Source organism: Cebidichthys violaceus, unplaced genomic scaffold (assembly GCF_023349555.1).
Source record: "Cebidichthys violaceus isolate CVI_PGR_0920_01 unplaced genomic scaffold, fCebVio1.0.p SCAF_22, whole genome shotgun sequence".
Classification (NCBI taxonomy): Eukaryota; Metazoa; Chordata; class Actinopteri; order Perciformes; family Stichaeidae; genus Cebidichthys; species Cebidichthys violaceus.
The window spans coordinates 7,449,121-7,468,624 of NW_027176395.1; the positions used below are offsets into that span (position 1 = coordinate 7,449,121).

At 41.4% G+C, this 19,504-nt stretch overlaps 2 protein-coding genes and 1 long non-coding RNA gene across 3 annotated transcripts; all 3 read left to right on the forward strand.

The window, feature by feature from the left end:
- The first annotated feature begins 378 nt into the window (after positions 1 to 378).
- Positions 379 to 9,279, forward strand: atp6v1c2 (ATPase H+ transporting V1 subunit C2). The gene is made up of 12 exons (XM_068717890.1): positions 379 to 522; positions 1,326 to 1,393; positions 1,938 to 2,023; positions 2,555 to 2,649; positions 3,535 to 3,617; positions 3,695 to 3,790; positions 3,877 to 3,945; positions 6,614 to 6,706; positions 6,799 to 6,886; positions 6,976 to 7,073; positions 7,155 to 7,284; positions 9,187 to 9,279. Exons 1-12 carry the CDS (start codon positions 394 to 396, stop codon positions 9,277 to 9,279), a joined length of 1,128 nt encoding a protein of 375 aa, XP_068573991.1. The 5' UTR covers positions 379 to 393.
- Positions 9,280 to 11,433: 2,154 nt separating this feature from the next.
- kcnf1b (potassium voltage-gated channel, subfamily F, member 1b) lies at positions 11,434 to 13,368 on the forward strand. Its single transcript, XM_068717839.1, has one exon. It carries the CDS (start codon positions 11,584 to 11,586, stop codon positions 12,901 to 12,903), a length of 1,320 nt encoding a protein of 439 aa, XP_068573940.1. The 5' UTR covers positions 11,434 to 11,583; the 3' UTR covers positions 12,904 to 13,368.
- Positions 13,369 to 15,773: 2,405 nt separating this feature from the next.
- On the forward strand, positions 15,774 to 16,852 carry LOC137877884 (uncharacterized). Its single transcript, XR_011103580.1, has 4 exons — positions 15,774 to 15,824; positions 15,914 to 16,082; positions 16,199 to 16,319; positions 16,598 to 16,852. It is a non-coding gene; the product is annotated as an uncharacterized lncRNA (long non-coding RNA).
- Positions 16,853 to 19,504: the final 2,652 nt, after the last annotated feature.

Consider the following 19,504-nt stretch of genomic DNA (forward strand, 5'->3'; position numbering starts at 1 on the left):
GCTGCTGCTCAGACTTTCCAACATCACAACACAGTGGGACTGACACAGCACGGCCGTGAAAATGACCTGACGGTAAGAATCGTCACTTTGAAAGCTTGTTTCTTTTCATTTTGTAATTTCTTTTATTTGACTTCAAGTAGCCTAGACATAGCCAATGGAAACTGATAATATGATCCTAGGATACTAAATGTTTTAATGGAAACAGGAAGAGAATAATATCGACAAAATTTATAAATATAATTTTACAAAGTCAGCTTAAAGCCCGTATATGTTTGTGATATTGGAGTTCATAGTGAATGTTTGTTTGCTTTAGGTCAGTCTCTTTGGTATCAAACGCCTGCTCTTGTGGGGAAGATTTTGACTGGACCGTCTCTATGTAAAGCACTGGGAGTCATGACAGATTTATGGTTGGTTTCTTTCCCTCTGGACAAGACCAGTTTAACCAGTGTTGACAAACTCAAGCGCACCCTTGCCAAAACTAACCTGGCCTCCAGCTTCAAGTTCTCCATTCCAGATCTCAAGGTGAGGCTGTGTGTCGTCTGTCCTCATGAATGAAGACCCTGAGGCAGCCGAGTCAACTATACAGATTAAATATGTACATAAGACTGGATGGGGAAGGGTCTCCTTCTTGAGCTGTGAGAGCAGCAGGGTGAGAAACAAAGAGCTAGAGTAGTTGTATGTGAGCGTTAGTTCTGTGTTTATACCAGTGCAGTACAGTGCAGTTGAGGAGGATCATGGTGTTTGGTGTCCTTCTCTGGTGAAGGGAGAAAGGCTCAGGTTGCTCTCTACAGTTTGAGGCAAAATTTCCATCTGACCCATTTCACTCAACGTGATCAACGTTCACCTCGGCTGCCAGGAATCTTAAAGGGGACATATCGTGCTGCATTTTCAGGTTCATGTTTGTGTTTTGTGTTTCTACTCGAAACATACTTTTATGTTAAAAAAAACAAAAACACATTATTTTTCTCATACTGTCTGTCTGAATATACTTGTTCTCACCCTCCGTCTATAACGCTCCGTTTTTGCGCCTGTCTCTTTAAGATCCCCTCCCAAACAGCCCAGTCTGCTCTGATTGGCTTTCGAGAAAAATACGCAGCACATTTTTCAAAGGTAGTTCTCAAGCCGTGGGTGGAGATACTCTGATGGGTGACTTTTTCATGATATGTCCCCTTTAACAGCAGTTTGTCATTTTAATCAAGGGTTCAAAAACCTATGATATGTACACATCTGAGGCTGAATCTTAAAAGTCAGTGTGTTTGCTATGTAAAATCCATGACACATCAGCCACAGTAACACTGATTGTACTGTCTCTGCTGTGAACCCAGGTGGGAATACTGGACAGTCTGTTCAGCGTGTCAGATGATCTCTCCAAGCTCGACACACTGACTGAAAGGTAAAAAAAAAAAGATGAACCAAACTGAATACGTTGATACACACCAAAACCCTTTTTGACTCAGTGGTCATTACACATTGTAATTTAATGTGCAGCTTTGTCCTTAATTAAGACTTGTAACTCTGACCTTGTCTGCGCCATGAATAATTCATGGTCCTGGGCAGCAGACGGTTAGTTTTCCTTTCTGATTTTAAATTCCTTGTTGGTGTATCTGTAAGTGGGGAAGTCATAGCCTATTTGAGACGTAAAAATGTAGCCACGGCAGATCAAACCAGACAGATTTTGTCCTGAAAATTTAACCCAGACTAATTTTGTTATCAGTTTAATCCATTGTTTTCCGAATCTCTCCTCAGCTTGAGGTCTTTACTTGGATAAGTAAAAACCCTTGGTTGGACATTAATAGTTCCTTGTCGGCCTCAGTGCCAGAATTAACAGTAAAGTAGATTTCCAGGAAAGGATTAAACTTGGATCTGAATAAATAACAGACAAGATAGTCAAGGCACCTCTGTAGTAACAACATTTTTTTCCCTGTTTGCCCGGTCAGTGTGATTAAAAAAACCCATCAGTGTATGAGGGAGGTGATGGAGCACACCGCTAACAAAGTGCAGGAAAACGCCTTAGCCAATGGAGGTGAGTCCCACACAAACGCACGTGCTGAGGGTGTTCATTGCATCGTATAGAAACTCATTAAGTAAATGTAGAGAAGCCCAAGCTTACGTGCACGCTGTGAATGACACTGAGAGCTACTGTATGCCCGTATACACACACACACACACACACACACACACACACACACACACACACACACACACACACACACACACACACACATGCAGGGACTGATATCTTTACCTTGCATCTTCAACAGACTAACCAGTGTCTCTCACCACTTTCCCCCATCAGACCACGGCATGAGTCAGTCATCCGTCATGTCGCCCTTGAAATCTTACCTCCAGTCTCTGAGGGGTATTTTTTTTGTATCTGCTGGAGTGCAGTGCTGCTGTGTGACCCCTTATATAAAGTGTGCCTTCTTGCAGTGCTTTTGCCCTCGTGTTTTCTGAATGGCGACTCCTATTCCACCATTTGGTGGTGTGTGTTTACAAGTGCGCTTTTTTATTATTATTTCTGGTTATGTTGTGACTTCTTGTGTGTGTTTCTCAGTGGACCTGATGAGCTACATGACCAAGTTTCAGTGGGACAAAGCCAAGTATCCCACCGCTCTGCCTCTGTCCAGCCTGGCAGACATCATCAACAAGGTACTGACTCGTTAGAAATGGGGATATGCACACATGAGGACGTGTGTGCATAGTTATGATTTGTTATAGTCATACTCATCTTAAAGGGGTACTATTTATCATTGCATGTCCGCACAGTTGGGAGACACAAAAGAAACAGTGAAAGTCCTAGTGAAATGGAAATCCTGGGGCATGATGTGTAAACAACACGAAAATGTAAAATACTCTACTGACAATATTTTGCATCAAAACTATTCATGCTGGCAGCAAAGCGTCTAGAAGTCTGTCTGAGCTAAATTGTTGTATAGCCTAAAGCTACTGAAAGCTGTTTTTATTGAGTTTCCTTTTAGCAAAGTACATGAATTTGAGTTTCCTCTCGAAAAAGTTACAGGCTATATGTCTAGGGCTTTTATTATTTTTTTATTTTTATGTCATAGAACAAAGGGCACAGGGCAGTGGGGTTACAACTCTAAAAATGCATACCATTGTACTGTGTCTTTTAAAAAAAATAATGGCAAAAATCGAAACAGAGACCAAAACAATCCAAGTCCAAAAACATGGGTTCGTACATTTCTAGTAATTTAACATAAAAGCATTACACCCTCTTTTTCCTGGTAAACACCCACATTAACACGAGACTTATAAATGTATTCAAATTGTGTTGTCTCAAAGTTCAAGTTGAGATAACCCTGATGACATCACAAGGGGTTTTCACATATCTAGATTAAAAGTGAAATAAAATAATGTAATTTGTGTCATATTTTTGCATCTGCACTTAATTAAGCTGCACATATACAGACCTATCAAATGATATTAAAGGTATTCAACATAGCATGAGTTTTAATCTCACACCAGTTTTGAGGTAACCACGTGCTCCCCTTTATGTTTACATGTCCCGTGTATCAGGAGGTGTCCCAGATGGAGGCGGAGTTAAAATCTCGTGCGGCGGCGTACAACAGTGTGAAAAGGAGCCTGGAGCACAGACTGGAGTGAGTGACATATTCAATAAAAAAGAGCATCAATGTATCAATTATGAACTTATGAACTGGAATGTGTGTGTTTCCAGTGGGACTTTGCAAACTCGCAGTCTGAATGACATAGTGAGGAGGGAAGACCTGGTGGTCTCAGAGTATCTCACCACTCTACTGGTCCTGATGAGCAGGTCAGTAACACACTAAAGGTTATTCTACCGTCATTTGATGGTACGACGCAAATGTTTGTATTCATGGATGTGTTTTTTGGTCACAGAGGGAGATACCTGCAGTGGGAGAGGACCTATGAGTCTTTGTCAGAGTTTGTGGTTCCACGGTCCAGCAGGTGAGTGGTCTGTATGCACTCTTGACAGTAAGACAAGCCATTCCACTTGATCCCAGTAGAAGTGCACCAGCAAAGCTCCGAGTGCCTGTTCTCAGCATCCAAAAGGTCAGTCTAAGTATGCAGGTGTTCCATTACCAGCAGAAAGTAAGAGTCTATGCAGCTAGGATCACTAAGAAAGGAGATGGGGTTTTTTCTCACAGGAAACTTTGTATTCAATCACACTTTTTAAATATTTCAATGCTTTATGACATCATGCCAGAACCTGGGTGACTTACGTTCAAGAAAAGTGAAGCACTTTGTAGACTGACATCTATATTAGAGCAAGAACTAAAAAGCGCTGTCAACCCCCAATTTGTCATGGATGAATTGTTAAAGGTTTTTGTTTTCAAACTAAAAAACACTCTTGAAAAAAAAAAAAAAAGGGTTCCTGTAAGATAGCCCTCCAGTTTTTAGAAACAGTGCTTCTGAAAAAAAAAATTAGGACACTAAAGACTAATGACAAAGCAAACAATGGTTCTATTATATATGGACCTTATGTGGCATGCTCCTTTTGTTGTTTGTTCCATTTCCAGTTTCATCTTGTAACACACACTTTAAATGACCATAATCAGACAACTTCAGTTATGAAATCATACAGTTCTAACTCATAAGAAAACCCCAAATTCCAACACTTTATGACTATTACATCAGTCACAAGTCCAGCAGTGACGGATGTGCAGGGTCTTTGAAGAAGGCCTATCTGAGGGGGAATGAATGCTCTTATACAATATTTAAGGTTAAAATAAATTTAGTGTGAATTATAATCAATAATATTTGTCTTCTTACTCCCTACATTTTATATCACTAGAACAAAGCATTAACAAATTAGTTCCCTGGGGAAATATGTATTGTATAAATATACTTTGTACTATGAAATTTCATACATTTTTATACAGTTGAAGGTCCAATGTGTAGGATTTAGAGCCATCTAGTAGTGAGTTGGCAGATCTTAACCAACTGAATACCCTTCCGCTCACACCTGCCTTTAAAAGAGTGTAGAAATGTGAGCTGTCGAGTGCAAAACCATGGTAACTCAGTTCACTTCGCTCAGTGGTCGTCCTTGCAATAGTAACACTACTTTAGGAGCAACGAGAGTCAGACGGCGGCTGGCGGTAACACCGTTTTACACTCTGCAGGTCACGTCACCACAGTTTCACAAGCGTGTAGGAGAACTACAGTGGCCATCAAGTCTAGTAATAATTGAGAAAGGGTCTCTCTAGCCAGTGTTTGGTTTGTACGTTCTGGGCTATAGTAGAAACATGGCGGTGTAACACGGCGAACTCCTTGAAGAAGACCTGCTCCATGCGAAGGGCTCATTCTAAGCTAACGAAGACACAACGATTCTTAGTCTTAGGTGGTTATAAACTATAATATTATATTATATTCCATTATAGATCCACCAAAATGCTATACACTGGCCCTTAAACAACATGACTGCAGCCATGCTAACTTCAGTGTGCTAACATATTCTTAATGACAATGCTAATGTTTGCCATCTTAGTTTAGTGTGTTAGCCTGCTAACTTTGCTCATTGGAACTAAAGAAGAGCTGGAGAAGATGGGAATGTCATTAGTTTCAAGTTTTTGCTCATAACCCAAGGTATTGGACAAATACAAATGTTGACCTAATGATGAACATTAATGTCTAATGGCAAGCATGTTAGCATGGCATGTTGGACACTATTTAAGCTTCACAATGCGTGATATCTAGCCTTTCAAACACAGATACAGAATTCCAGTATATCACACTGTTGACTTTATTTCCTTCCTGGGCCCTGTTCCTCGTACGTGGTTCAACTAAGTCGATCAAATGTCCTATTAGCCAGCTTAAATTAACCCGATGATTGAAGTCAGGCTATGTTGGTTTCTCAAAGGCTGATCCGCGCTCAAACAATCTCGTTAATTCGAACCAGCCGTCAGTTATCAGGATAATTGCACATGCCCGTCCTACTTCAGAAGGGGGAAGCGTTGATCACCGAAACCATGATTTTCTAACAGTAGAATGGCAAATAAAGTCAAAGAAAGAGCCTCTTTTTTCTCCGCTGACGAGCAGGAGATGATCATGAACGCATATGAGGAATTCAAGACCATAATCATGGCAAAATCTAACACCGCCACCGCTGCGAGGGCTAGACAAGAAGCATGGCAAAATATCGCAGACAAGTTAAATGCGTAAGTGTTGGGAAAATGTATAGGCTAATTTTAAGTGCCTCATCACCCCAATCAATCAGATTATATTTCTTTAAATGTGCCTGCTGGCAGTAGGCTTAATGTTCTCTTGGCAATCTCGAAGAACTCTCTCCCTATAAAACGCTAATCTAACTAATATCGCTCCTTCATCAATGGGATCTCTGGGGAAGGGAGCTGACATTTTTTTTTCTGGGGGAGTGGCAAGCTTATCCAGCTAACTTAAGTTAGCCTGCGCTGGAGCAGGTTCAATTTTATGGATGTGTTGCTATGGTGATTTTGCCAAATGGTGATTGCTATGGTGATTTTGCCAAACTTGCTCTTATCCTGAAAATTATCCGGCTAACTCAGTTAGCCAGGTACGAGGAACGGGGCCCTGGTGTCTTGCTGCATGTTGTCACATGGCCCTCTAATATTCTGTCATTATTTTATGTGACCATCAGGAAGCTGTACGAGGACGGAGAGGAAGGGGTTTTCTCCGTCACACTTTTCAAAAGAGCTGTGTGTGAATTCAAAGCCAAAGCCCAGGAGAGCAAGTAAGCGGGGCCAGATTTCCGGAAAATACCCCATCAAGTCAAAGCTGTGTTGTAGGTGTCAATTACCATAGTGTAGTCTATGATCCATACAGATTCACCGTGTGCGAGTACAGCTTTGATCTGGAGGCGAAGAAGCAGCAGGAGATGAAGCAGCACAATAATCACAAGAAAGAGCAATACGTGAGTCTGACTTCGTACATCAAAGAGTTTTTCGGATTTGTGTGCTTGTTTGTCATATATAATTCTAAAAGCCAAAGCCTCCTCCATAGGGAATCTTTGTGCGTTGGCTGAAGGTGAATTTCAGTGGGGTGTTTGTTGCCTGGATTCACTTGAAAGCATTGAGGGTGTTTGTGGAATCAGTCCTCAGGTCAGTGCAAGTGGTTTCCTTTCGAATATGGCATGCGATTCCTTTCCCTGTGAGTATACTCATGGGGGTGTCTCTTGCTAGATATGGAATACCGGTGAGCTATCAGGCTCTTGTGCTGCGCACGGACAAGAAGCGTTCGAAGAAGCTGAAAAAAGAACTTGCCTCACTGTTCATACACCTGGACCCCACTGCCACCACCTGCAAGACACATGTAAGAAGCCCAATCTACTTTCACTGCTTCAGACTTTGCTTTCAATTATGTCATTGCTATGTCGGATGTTCGCTCTCGGCCTCTGGATCCGTGCGTGTTACTCAAGGTCTGCTTACTAGCTTTTTTCGTAGCTTTCAACCACATTACATTACATTACATTACAGTCATTTAGCAGACGCTTTTATCCAAAGCGACTTACAATAAGTGCATTCAACATTGGTAATCAAAAGAACTACTAGTCACCAGAAGTCATAAGTACATTTCCTTTTCCAAACAAGCATCTAAGAGCATGAAGCAGAGCATAACTCAAAGCCAAAGTACAGTGCAGAAACAAGAAAAACAGTTAGTGCTATAAGTAATACGAATACAATAAGTGCAACAAGCTAGTATGAATCCAATAAGTGCTAAGTGGAAGGCTCAGGGTAGCACCTCCTGAAGAGGTGGGTTTTCAGCCTGCGCCGAAAGATGGGCAGCGACTCCGCTGTCCTGACATCAGTGGGAAGTTCATTCCACCACTGTGGGGCCAGGACAGAAAACAGCCGTGACCGGGTCGATCGGCCGCCAGGACCTCTGAGCGACGGGGCAACCAATCACCCCGAGGCAGCAGAGCGAAGTGGTCGGGAGGGGGTGTAAGGCTTGACCATGGCCTGGAGATACGAAGGAGCTGTTCCTTTCACTGCCCTGTAGGCTAGCACCAGAGTCTTAAACTGGATGCGAGCTCTTACAGGTAGCCAGTGTAGAGAACGGAGAAAGGAAGTTGTGTGGGAGAACTTGGGGCGATTGAACACCAGGCGAGCTGCGGCTTTATGGACAAGCTCCAGAGGTCTGATGGCCGACGCCGGGGCTCCGGCGAGTAGAGTCTTCTCTACTCACAGTCTTCATCAGCTAATAGAACTGACACAGGTGACCTAATTGTGGAACTTTCAGTCACACGATGACACCTGAGTGTTGTGTTTCAATGAAGAACTCCCGGAGGAACAAAGGACGTCTTGGATCAAAAGTTATAATAAAGCGTATTTAATAAAGTAAACAAAAGCGTTGTGAATAGAGAGTACAAAAATCTCATCTGAGGATCCGCCGGCTTCCGCAATCCACAGGCTGCTGCTGAGCAGCTTCCTGTCTCTTGCTCCACCCATGAATCACGAACAAAGTATAAACACAGGTATACAAACAGAAAAGGTGCGATTTCATCCCATTGGAGCTCTTCTTGATGATAGGATAGAGTTGGTGCGGTGAGCAGTGTCCACGCCCTTGGGCACGTGACGTCTTCGGTGCGTTCAATGGTGCGTTCAATGTAACTGGATATTTGGAGCCTTCCCTTAAACCATATGGCGATACCATCAAGTATTACACTGCATGCATTTCTTTATTAATTACATAGTTTTAAATTCCTGGTGGTACAATGGAGTATTATACTGAATGCATTTCTTTATTAATTACAGTTTCAAAATCATAGCGGTACACTGGTATTACACTAAATGCATTTTATTAATAGAAAGATTAATGAGCCGGGGTATAAGAAATTTTGTGATATAGCAACCACAGACGCACTCGGCTGAAAGTCAAATACTTGAAATGACACCTGTCGCACACAAATTCATCCATTGCCTTGCCAGACCACAATGAGAAAAGTGAAAGTGTGGACCACTGAACCGCAAGCCCATTCACGCACAAAAATAAGGCCAAGATAACTTTGGTGCATGTTATTCTATTGGCTGCTCCCGTTGGAGGTTGTCCACAGCGGATGATCTGTTTTTCCATCTGGTAGCATAGCAAAACATAGAACTGGCTGGGTAAAAAAACTTGATCAGAAGTGCATAGATAAACACTCCTGCAGAACAATGATTGCTTTTAACTGGGTCAAGTTGTGTTTTCTGTGTTGCTCTGTCTCCCTCTGCCAAGCAGGCAAGCTGTGACATCCCAGAACTCTGTCAGCATGAGTACTTCTCCTACATCTGCTACCATATCAACACCAATCTGCTGGAGATCAGCTAGCAGTCCGCAAAGAGAGAACACAATCACCAAGGAATGAGGGCTCTGTGGACCAGTCAACAGAAAGAAATATAACACATCCAGTGTTCTTCCTTGACTATCTTGGTTTTCAACATGTCTCATGAGCCAGAAACAACTGGGGAGCTTCCCTTGGACAGCAGTTTACATAATCTTGTCAGATGAGCAGTGGATGGATTTGGGTCCTCTTCACCGCAGTATTAACTGCACGTAGGCTACACTTTGTGACTGTCGCCAACTCAACCAGCTCTGAAATCTTAAGGATTTAAATGTACATAATGTATCAAAGTAGCTTGTACTGCAGAAGATTTCATGATATCATATGATTATAAATAGCCTATATACTGACGCATCAGAGCGTACGTAGCATTTGACTCTTGTAGCCGGTCAAGCTAGTTTTAAAGGGAACTCCACCGATTTTACACATCAGAGTCTGTTTACAGGTTTCGGGGAGTACAACAGAGTTCTGCAGGGATGATGCATTTTTGGAAGTCAACCCAGAAGTTATCATTGCACTTGTTCGATTGACAAAAAGGGGATTTTTCCACTGGGTTTTGGATTATTGCAAGAAATAAGCTCTGTGGAAAACAAATGTTGGTGATACTCACACATTTTGTTCAACCAGATAATCTTCCCAAATGAACACCACTTTTATGATTTTTGATGAGTGAATGTAATCGGCAGAAGCAAAAAGCTAATGTTAGGCTGTAAACAAACTACACCCCGGCACCATGAGCACAAGAATACACGAGGCTGTGAAAGTGGACTAGCAGACGTGATGACGTTTTGTAGTCTCATTTAGCCACTTGTTAGCAACCGTCTTTTTTGAGACACTTACAAGCTTCCAAATTCATGTGAGGGGTATTTACTGACCAATTTTATGTTAAAATGTATTAAGCTTGAGTTAACCTCAGACCTTATTTCAGACATATAACCAAAAAGCCATTCAAAAAACCTATTGACTTTATGAGTGAACAAGAAGTGCAAATAATGCTGACTCATTTCTTACTTTTAGGAGTCATTCCTGCAGCACTCTATTACATAAGTGAAAGCATTTGAGTGAAGCTGCGGCTCCATGGGAGGGGTGTAAAGTCTGATACATTGCCTCAAGTGATGTCACTCGAGTCAGCATCAGTTGAGGCTAAACACTACAAGTTGGAAAATTAAAGTAGAAAAATGTGGTGGTGTGGCATTAGAAAGAAGTGAGCTTATAGTTGCTACTAGCATAACCATTTCCGACCAAACTGGTCAGTTGCATTGTGGATATTCGTGGGAAGGAAGACTAAATGTGTGGAATAAAAAAAGCATCTCTGGTTCTGCTGCATCAATTTTGAAATATTATTGAAAAACTGTCCATCAGAGTGTAAAGCTAAATCTGTGGAGTGCTCTTACACATAGTTCAGTGGTTTAGTACAGTGGTCCCCGACCCACAGCTTCAGACACTCCTTCAAAGGGTCGCAAGATAAATCGGAGAGGTCGCAAGGTGATTGTTGAGGTATGACTTTGCAGGACAAAATTTGACTTCTTTGGACATCAAATTGTTATCTAAATGTAGTATATGTACTTAGCTACTCTCCACCACTGAATGCTATTCAGCACATGATCACCAGAGAGTGCACTCTCTCTGCTCTGAGCAGCGACCATTTCCAACAGCATTCCCTCTGTCATAAATGCTAGTTGATCAATCATAATGTTTGACGCTGGAAGATTTCTAGGGATATTAACAAGGTAAATTTTAGTAATGAATATGTACTCGCTATAATGCAAAAATGTGTTTACCTTCTAGCTTTCATAGAGACAATAGGGCTTTAACCACTGTGGGGAATGATTAGAGTTTGTCTGTATTATGGGGTGATTAATGCTGCTATTTTAATTGTTAACTCAGGTGTCTTTGCCAACCAAACAAGCCACATATTGCATCACCCAGGCATGAGAAAGACCTCTCTCTCTCTCTCTCTCTCTCTCTCTCTCTCTCTCTCTCTCTCTCTCTCTCTCTCTCTCTCTCTCTCTCTCTCTCTGTGTGTGTGTGTGTGTGTGCGCGCGTGCGTGCGTGCGTGCGTGCGTGTGCGTGTGTGCATGTGAGAGAGAGAAAGAATGAGAGAGGGAGAGAGAGCGAGAGAGGTGGGAAGTGTTGGGGAAAGCTGGCTGCTCAAGCTGTGCCATTCAGCGCATTAAACCGCCTGAGGAGCAAACGTTTATGCACCGAAATAATGGACTCCCCCTCTGGTTAGTGCGCTTTACTTCAACATTACAGGATACATATTTCATTCTGTCAAACATCCGAGTAAAATGTGGACAGTTCCGAAGCCAAAGTACAGAACTGGTTTGTGCGCCGAGGGGGAGATCGCTGTGAACATTGGCGGAGTCCGGGTGGTGCTTTTCGGGGATGTTTTGAACCGCTACCCGGACAGCAGACTGGCGGAGTTGTTGAACTGCTCAACTCAGAATCATGAAGTCATCTCCTCGCTCTGCGACGACTTCGATCCGGGCAGAAAAGAGTTTTACTTCGACCGAGATCCCGATGCCTTCAAGTGCATCATCGATGTGTACTACTTCGACGAAATCCACATCAAACCCGGCATTTGCCCCATCTGTTTCATCAAGGAGATGGAGTTCTGGAAAATCGACCAGTGTGTTTTAGACGAGTGCTGTAAAAGCTACCTGAGCGAGAAGGAGGAGGAACTGACGGAGATTGCAAACAAAGTAAAAGTGATTCTGGAGGACTTAGAGGTGGATCGGTGCATCACGCGCGCCCAGCGTTGCCAGAGGTTCCTGTGGAGGCTGATGGAGAAGCCGGGTTCCTCGCGGTCGGCGCGAGTCATTGCCATCGCGTCCTTCCTCTCGGTCCTAATCTCGGCGGTGGTGATGTGCGTAGGGACCATCCCGGAGCTCCAGGTGGCGGACGCCGAGGGTAAGCTGGTGGAGCACCCGACCCTGGAGGGGATCGAGACCGCTTGCATGTCGTGGTTCACCGCGGAGTACCTGCTGCGTCTCGCCTCCTCTCCGAACAAGCTGCACTTCGCGCTCTCCTTCATGAACATCGTCGATTTCATGGCCATCGTGCCTTTCTACGTGGTCCTGTCCCTCACCTACCTCGGCACCACGTCCATGATGGAGTTGACCAACGTCCAGCAGGCTGTCCAGGCGCTCCGCATCATGCGCATCGCGCGCATTTTCAAGCTGGCGCGCCACTCCTCCGGGCTGCAGACCCTGACCTACGCGCTCAAAAATAGTCTGAAAGAGCTGGGCTTGCTCCTCATGTACATGGGCGTGGGCATCTTCGTGTTCTCGGCGCTAGCCTACACCATGGAACAAAACCACCCAGAGACGCTTTTCAGGAGCATCCCGCAGTCTTTCTGGTGGGCCATCATCACCATGACCACCGTGGGCTACGGGGACATCTACCCCAAGACCACGCTCGGCAAGTGCAACGCGGCCGTGAGCTTCCTTTGCGGGGTGATAGCCATCGCCTTGCCCATCCACCCCATCATAAACAACTTCGTGGTGTTCTACAATAAGCAGAAAGTGCTGGAGACCGCGGCGAAGCACGAGGTGGAGCTGATGGAGCTGAAGTCGGGCAGGGACGCGCGCAGGAAAAGCAGGGATTGAGATGAGACCGCGGGCGCACCAGCAGTATGAGAATTCGGTTAGAATCCAGTGAAGACTTTTACAAGAGCTTTTACTGCGAATTCATTCCTGAGGTAGAAATGAATCTAAGACGTGAAAATAAAAAAGTCCTAAACATGTAAAGCCAAAGTGAATTTATAAAATTCGGACCTTGACATTAAGACAATGATACATTTTTTATGGTCACACACATTTGGGACAGCTCCATGCAGTGACACCTGTACATAGCATGTTGTCTTCACACAGCAGTGTCGTTTCTGTTGCTTGGTTGAATGTGCCACGTGCCGCTTATTCCACGCGTGTGGTCATTTCTTTTCATAACTCTTGCTGTTGTGAAGGCTGTTGTTATTGAATTAAAAGTGTATGTGCATGGACACACACTTGTGCACAGAGAATCATTAAAGCGTCACATTTAACCTGCTAACTGAGGTGAAACAATTTCCCCCCGATTTCAACTATAACGATAAAATTAAGCAGAAGTTGTTAGTGACTTATATTGGATCAGTGTGGGTGGATTCATAGCTGCTATCATTTTAAGAAATGCAATAAATGAGATAAGCTAAAATATGATTAAAGCCGAGTCATAAGTTTCAGCTCTCAGAAAAAAATGCATCTCTTTAATTAAATTATGCGAAAGGTGATTGTAGACGAATGTCTCCTGCTCATATTGTGGGTTGTTCTGTGCCATTTGTGTCTGGCTGACCCCATTAGTCAGATGTGATTATTAATTACCTCGGGACCATGGATGGATTACTGAATGGGTCCAGGGGCCCAAAGTGTGAGGGGCTCCCCTAACACTTGTCAGCAAAATGTAGAGACTATTTTACATTTTGAACCAGGAAGACTCAAATGACCACAAATATGACATACAATTACAAAGAGACAAAGAGATACAAAACAGCGGCAAATGGACACTAAGAGAACAACCTCATAGAGACCAGTGTTTCCCCTAGGCGTTACAGCTTTTTTTTTGGGTGGGGGCCCAGGCGAAAAAAAAAGTACTTTTTTGTATTTAAAATATGCTGACATTTTCAATAGTACACTGCAAATATACTATCAAAGAATTGTACTTTCTGTAAATATATAAAAAGTATACAAAAGTTACGCTTTCACCTATTTTCAAAATTCAACTTTTAATACACTTTAAAATAATTGTACTGTAGTATACTTTCAAGAAATATATTATAAAAAAAAATATACTTTAAGTGAAAGTTCTGTGCAATTACTTGAATGTACTTCTTTGAACTTTGTTTTCAAACATATTTTTTTATATTTCAAAATGTATGCTCTAAATTACCATTGAAACAAATGCACCGGATGCACATTTTTAAACTATTTTGATATCTTGCCGTTTTAGTACATCTTATTCATGCTTATATTTCAGTACATTATGTGTATACTTCTTGAGGAAAATGTTAATTATTATTGATTATGTGTATTAGAAGAATGATGCACCGAAAGCCCCTTTATAACCTTTCCAATTGTTTAAATTATCAAAATTGTATAAAGTACACAAATAGCTACACTCATAATCATTCAATAATATTTTTAAGTAAAATGTAGCTGAATTGTATAAAATCAAAAGTTTATTCATTCAAACACTTAAACATTAAGTAAATATGCAATAACCTGAAAATATGTATAACCTGAATGTAGGCAAATCAAGTAAACTTTATGTGACTGAATCATCACGTGACGCTCTGGTAAGGAAACGTCACTTCACCAACGTGACACGTGACTGAGCGTGGACTTGGCATTCTGATCAGATTCTGACCAACCGAGCAGGACCAAGTTATGAAGTAAGTCCAATCATTTGCCATCTTAAGTAACATGTTATTTTAGAAGTATTTGTTTTACGAAGACGGATATGGTTCTTTTGACAATTATATTTGAGAGGTTGGTGAATTTAGGTTAGCACGTGTCCGAGGACGCTGAATGGCCTGCTATGTGAGTTAGCACGAGCTAGCGGCTTTGGCGCCGGTTAGCATAGTTGCGCTGATTGTGAAATACTCTGGCTTCGTCGCGACGTTGCTTCCAAAGCAGAGGACCTTCGGTAGAGAACACTCTGCTCACCAAGCTGCTGCCGCTCAGGCTGCGTGCGTCAACAGCTAACTTCCACCATGTGGCTATAGTCACATCGTGGTTCGCTAGCACTTGCTATCTGGCTCAGCATTAGCTAGAAACACCGCGTGAAAGGTAACAACGCTGGTTGTCGTGCACTGCGGGGCTTGTCGCAACCCGCGCCTGATACTATGCTTCGTTTCACGATGCCCCGAGGCGGAACGCCCTTCTGCTGCTAATGGTTATCTAGGCTATAGCTGGTTATGCTAATGCCGCTCAGGCTGCGTCATTTGCTAACACAGGCTACCTACATCTTAACCGGCTGCACCTGCTGCTCGAGTTCGGCACGAGCTAAACTGCAGAGAGGTTTACACAGTTGGTTGACATTACAGTATAAGTGGCTCGTTATACTGCGGTGGCCTGAAAAAATAAATAAAATAAATCCGATTTATTGCCAATTAATGTTATAGTTTCATATGCAGGGAATGTGATTTGGTGTATTGACAACAAAATATGGAATAATATACAATATAATATGTACAATGCAAGATCAGGCAGACGCACCTCTGCAGCTGGTTATTTGTCATTCTGGTTGAAAACTAACCTTGTAATATTTTCCATTACTTTCAGGTACAACACTACTGGGCCGAATCAACAAAGTAGATCACGTCTTGTCCAGGCAACCTCTCAATGCAGGTGAGTAACATGACATATGATGGCATTGATAAGTTCTATATGAACTAAGCCATAGTTTTCTGCAGAAATGTTGGCTCTATCTTGACCTTGTTGGGGTTTTTTTCTCCTTTAGGTAGAACATGTGAATGGGCGTATGGGAATGTAAGGTGTGTGGAAAATCAGTAGGAAGTAGGTATGAATTGCTTAAACATTGCAAGCTACAACAATAAAACATTTCTTTCACTGTTTTTTTCAGGTAAATGCAGAATTCATGCGTACAACCACTTTGGTCAAGCCACGTTCCTGGCACAGCTTGACAAATACACAGGCAACATAATGATGGTCGTCAGCAATAGAGGAGGAGCTGGAAGGAAGATCCGGCTCGTCATATTCATATGTGAATAATGTCTATCAATTCATAATAGGTAGGTAGAGATCTTCCAACTGTATATTGTGTTCCATTGGTTCTCTCATATACAGCACACCTTGGCTGGCAGCACAGTGACAGTTTAATCGATCACGCATGACCCTTTTTTGCCAGGAGCTGGCTGCCCTGGTGTTCACAAAGGAGGTCCTTCCACTGTCCACCCTGACTGGGAAGTCTGGGAAAGTGGGACCTCCTAAAAGACAACTGGACGTTGCCAAAGTGCAGGCCAATACAGGTCGGTAATTTGAGTCGTATGTAGACAATTTAAGGCTTCTGTGATTTATAAAGCAGCAGGATCACATGTTCATGGTAAACACACCACCAGTGATGAAATATGTTTGACCTGCACTGGTAGGAATATTAGCATATCATATTGATATAGTTCCTCAAGTTAATCCTGATTTACTGTTCAAAACATAATATTGGTTTAACAGGATTTCCTGTGTAGTCAAAATAGAAGAAAATGTTGTATGAATATGCTGTGACATCATCTCTCGTCTCTTCTCTTAACAGGCGCTGTTATTCAAGAGTCTCCGCAGACGAGTGCCTCGGCCGTGCGAGCGGCCATCAGACGGAAGTGAACGAGCAGTTCAACCAAAAGAAAGGAACATAACGTGGATCATGTTTGTGTTTCTATTTAGTGAGCGAGAGTCTGCAGTGGTGCAATTCTTTTTGATGGTTCAGTGTTCTTCTGTGTTTTAATCTGAAACATGGTCATTCTGTTTTGTTTAGTAATACATGTACCATGTAAACTTAAATCAGAACATGTTTTGCTCTTAAGTATATTTTTCTTATATTTCTCAAATGCATTATATTACAATTATTTGAAAGTGTTTAAAGTTTTAATTTGCAAATTGTTAGATTTACGATGTTGGTACATTTTATATATTTGCAAATAGTACAATTCTTGGCAGTGTATTTGCAATGTACTATTATAAATATAATATATTAAGAATATATTTGAATTTCAATAAAGTGTTTGATTACTATCTGGGAAGTTCATTCAGCATTTAGGATACTGGTAATACATTTATAATATTGTGATGTAAAAGTATGTAGTGTACAAAGTAATATAGCATAGTAATAAGAAAGTGTGCTTTCTTAGTAATTGGAATAAGCCAAAAGTATAACTTTTGATATACTATTACCACAATATAAATATATTAATATTGTAATATTTACATATTTGTAAAATACTAATATATTTCAAATATACTTAAAACACAAAAGTATAATTTAAGTTGGCTATCAGCATGTATATTAATACATACAATCATATACTTAAATTGTACCAAGTATACTTTTAAGTTGTTCCAATTTAGCACAAAAAAATATACTAAATACACTTCAAATTGTCCATAACTAGTATTTAATCACAACTAAAATCTACTAAGTACAAAATAAGTTGTTCCAAAATAGCACTCTTTAAGTATACTGATGATTAGTAGGGCTTCAAGTATACTAGAGTATACTCAAGTATGCTAAGATTAAATATATTTAGCATATTTATTTTTCACCTGGGGGGGCACAAACACTTACAGGAATCATGGTTTTCATGTGTTTCTTTTAATGACAGCAGTCAATATAACAACTGAAAATTTGCACAATATAGCAACTGAACATTTTTTGCACTGTGTTAATTGTTGTTGACTGTTAAATGTTATGCACCTCCCGTCATATCAAATTCCTTGGGCTCTTTTCTGTACTTGGACCTGGCGCAGGAGAGCTACTCCGGCTGCTACTCGCAGGAGAGTATTGCCATCTTCACCACATGGGAGCGTTTAAAAAACGCAGATATTGTTGTCTGCCACATATTTTCCGACGGGCGGAACTCCGTCGTGCGCGATACAGAGAGCAGAGGAGAATTGTAAACGCGCGACCATGTAGAGACAGAAATGACATGCCGTCGTGTAAATAAGATAAATAACATAAGGCTATTTCATTTGTTTAATAAAAGAACACGGTATAGACCTGTTCTATAGGAAAGGGAACCTTAAATGACTTCTGTTGTGATCTGGCGCTATAGAAAATACAATTAAACAAAATGAACTTGATCTTCAAGGCGGGGCTGCGGGGCACCCCCCTACTATAATGCTAGGGGAAACACTGGTCAGACACAGAATCACCACAAATACACACAAAGCAGCTATGAAGAGACTCAAATGACCACAAAGAAACACAAAACGACTACAAAGAGACTATAAACAATGACATATGGAGATGCAAAGCTGCTGCAAAGACACAATGACTATGAAAAGGGGCAGAACAACTTCTAAGAGACACAAAATGTTTACAAATAGACACAAAACAACTACAAAGCGATGCTAAACGACTACAAAAAGACCAAAAGAATTACACAGCGAAACAAAACAACTACAAAAACACAAAATGACTACAAAAAGATCAAAACAACTTCAAAGTCCGCCCATGGTTTGGACAGATAGCAAATTCAAAAAAGCAAACTTTTAAACAATGAGAACAGGTGGGCTGTCGTACTGTCTCAAAAGTGAAAGGATTTTTTTTGTTGTGGTTTCTCATTTATTAATCTTTAGTCTAGGAGACATCTAACCCAACTTGACACTAACCACATATGACTACTAAACAGCTGCTGACAATGACATCCACTATCCCAGAGATGTGAACAAATATTGTGTTCCAATATTTTTGCTGAGGTACAAAAGTCATTCATGTCAGCATGCTTTTTGTCACATTAGTTTTAGAACACAAAACAACCTATCTATATTAATTCAAGCTATGTGACCTGTATAAGCCATGCAACATTCTCACAAATTGCATTTTCAAATCTTTTTTAATGAAAAGATAGAGATTGAGTGTTGGGGTCATTCAAAACTGAATACAGAAGAGAGGGACTACTTTTTGTTGAAAAGGCATTCACTTGTCAAAAGATACAGAGTGGTGAAGGAAGACCTGTTTGAAATAAAATTATGATTTTATTTAGTTTTTTGAAGATATTGAGAAGTCATGAAAAATATTCTGGTATGACCACTGATTCTGGGTAATTGTATCCATAACAGTGCATCCTAACCTCATCATATGATTTGTTTAATAATTTGTAAAGTAACTAAAACTGAAATGAATGTAGGTGCAATATTTCCAAAGGATAAAGTAGCATAAAATGGAAAGTAAAAGTACTTCAAAATTGTACTTGAGGTACAGCACTTGAGTAAACGTTCTATTGGAGTAAAACTAAATTTGCATGGCAAGAGGCCACGACTTTTTGTAAATTCACTCACGTTGAAAGAAGTGTCTGCCTGTGTTTCTTCCTGCTCACTGAGCTGCTCTCCAATGTGCCACAGTTAGTGTGCTGAATTGTTTCTTCCTGCAGCCATCCTGTATGAAAAACTAGATTATATTCCGCTAACGTTTGCTGTATGAGCCAACATCACCGTTGACCCCTGC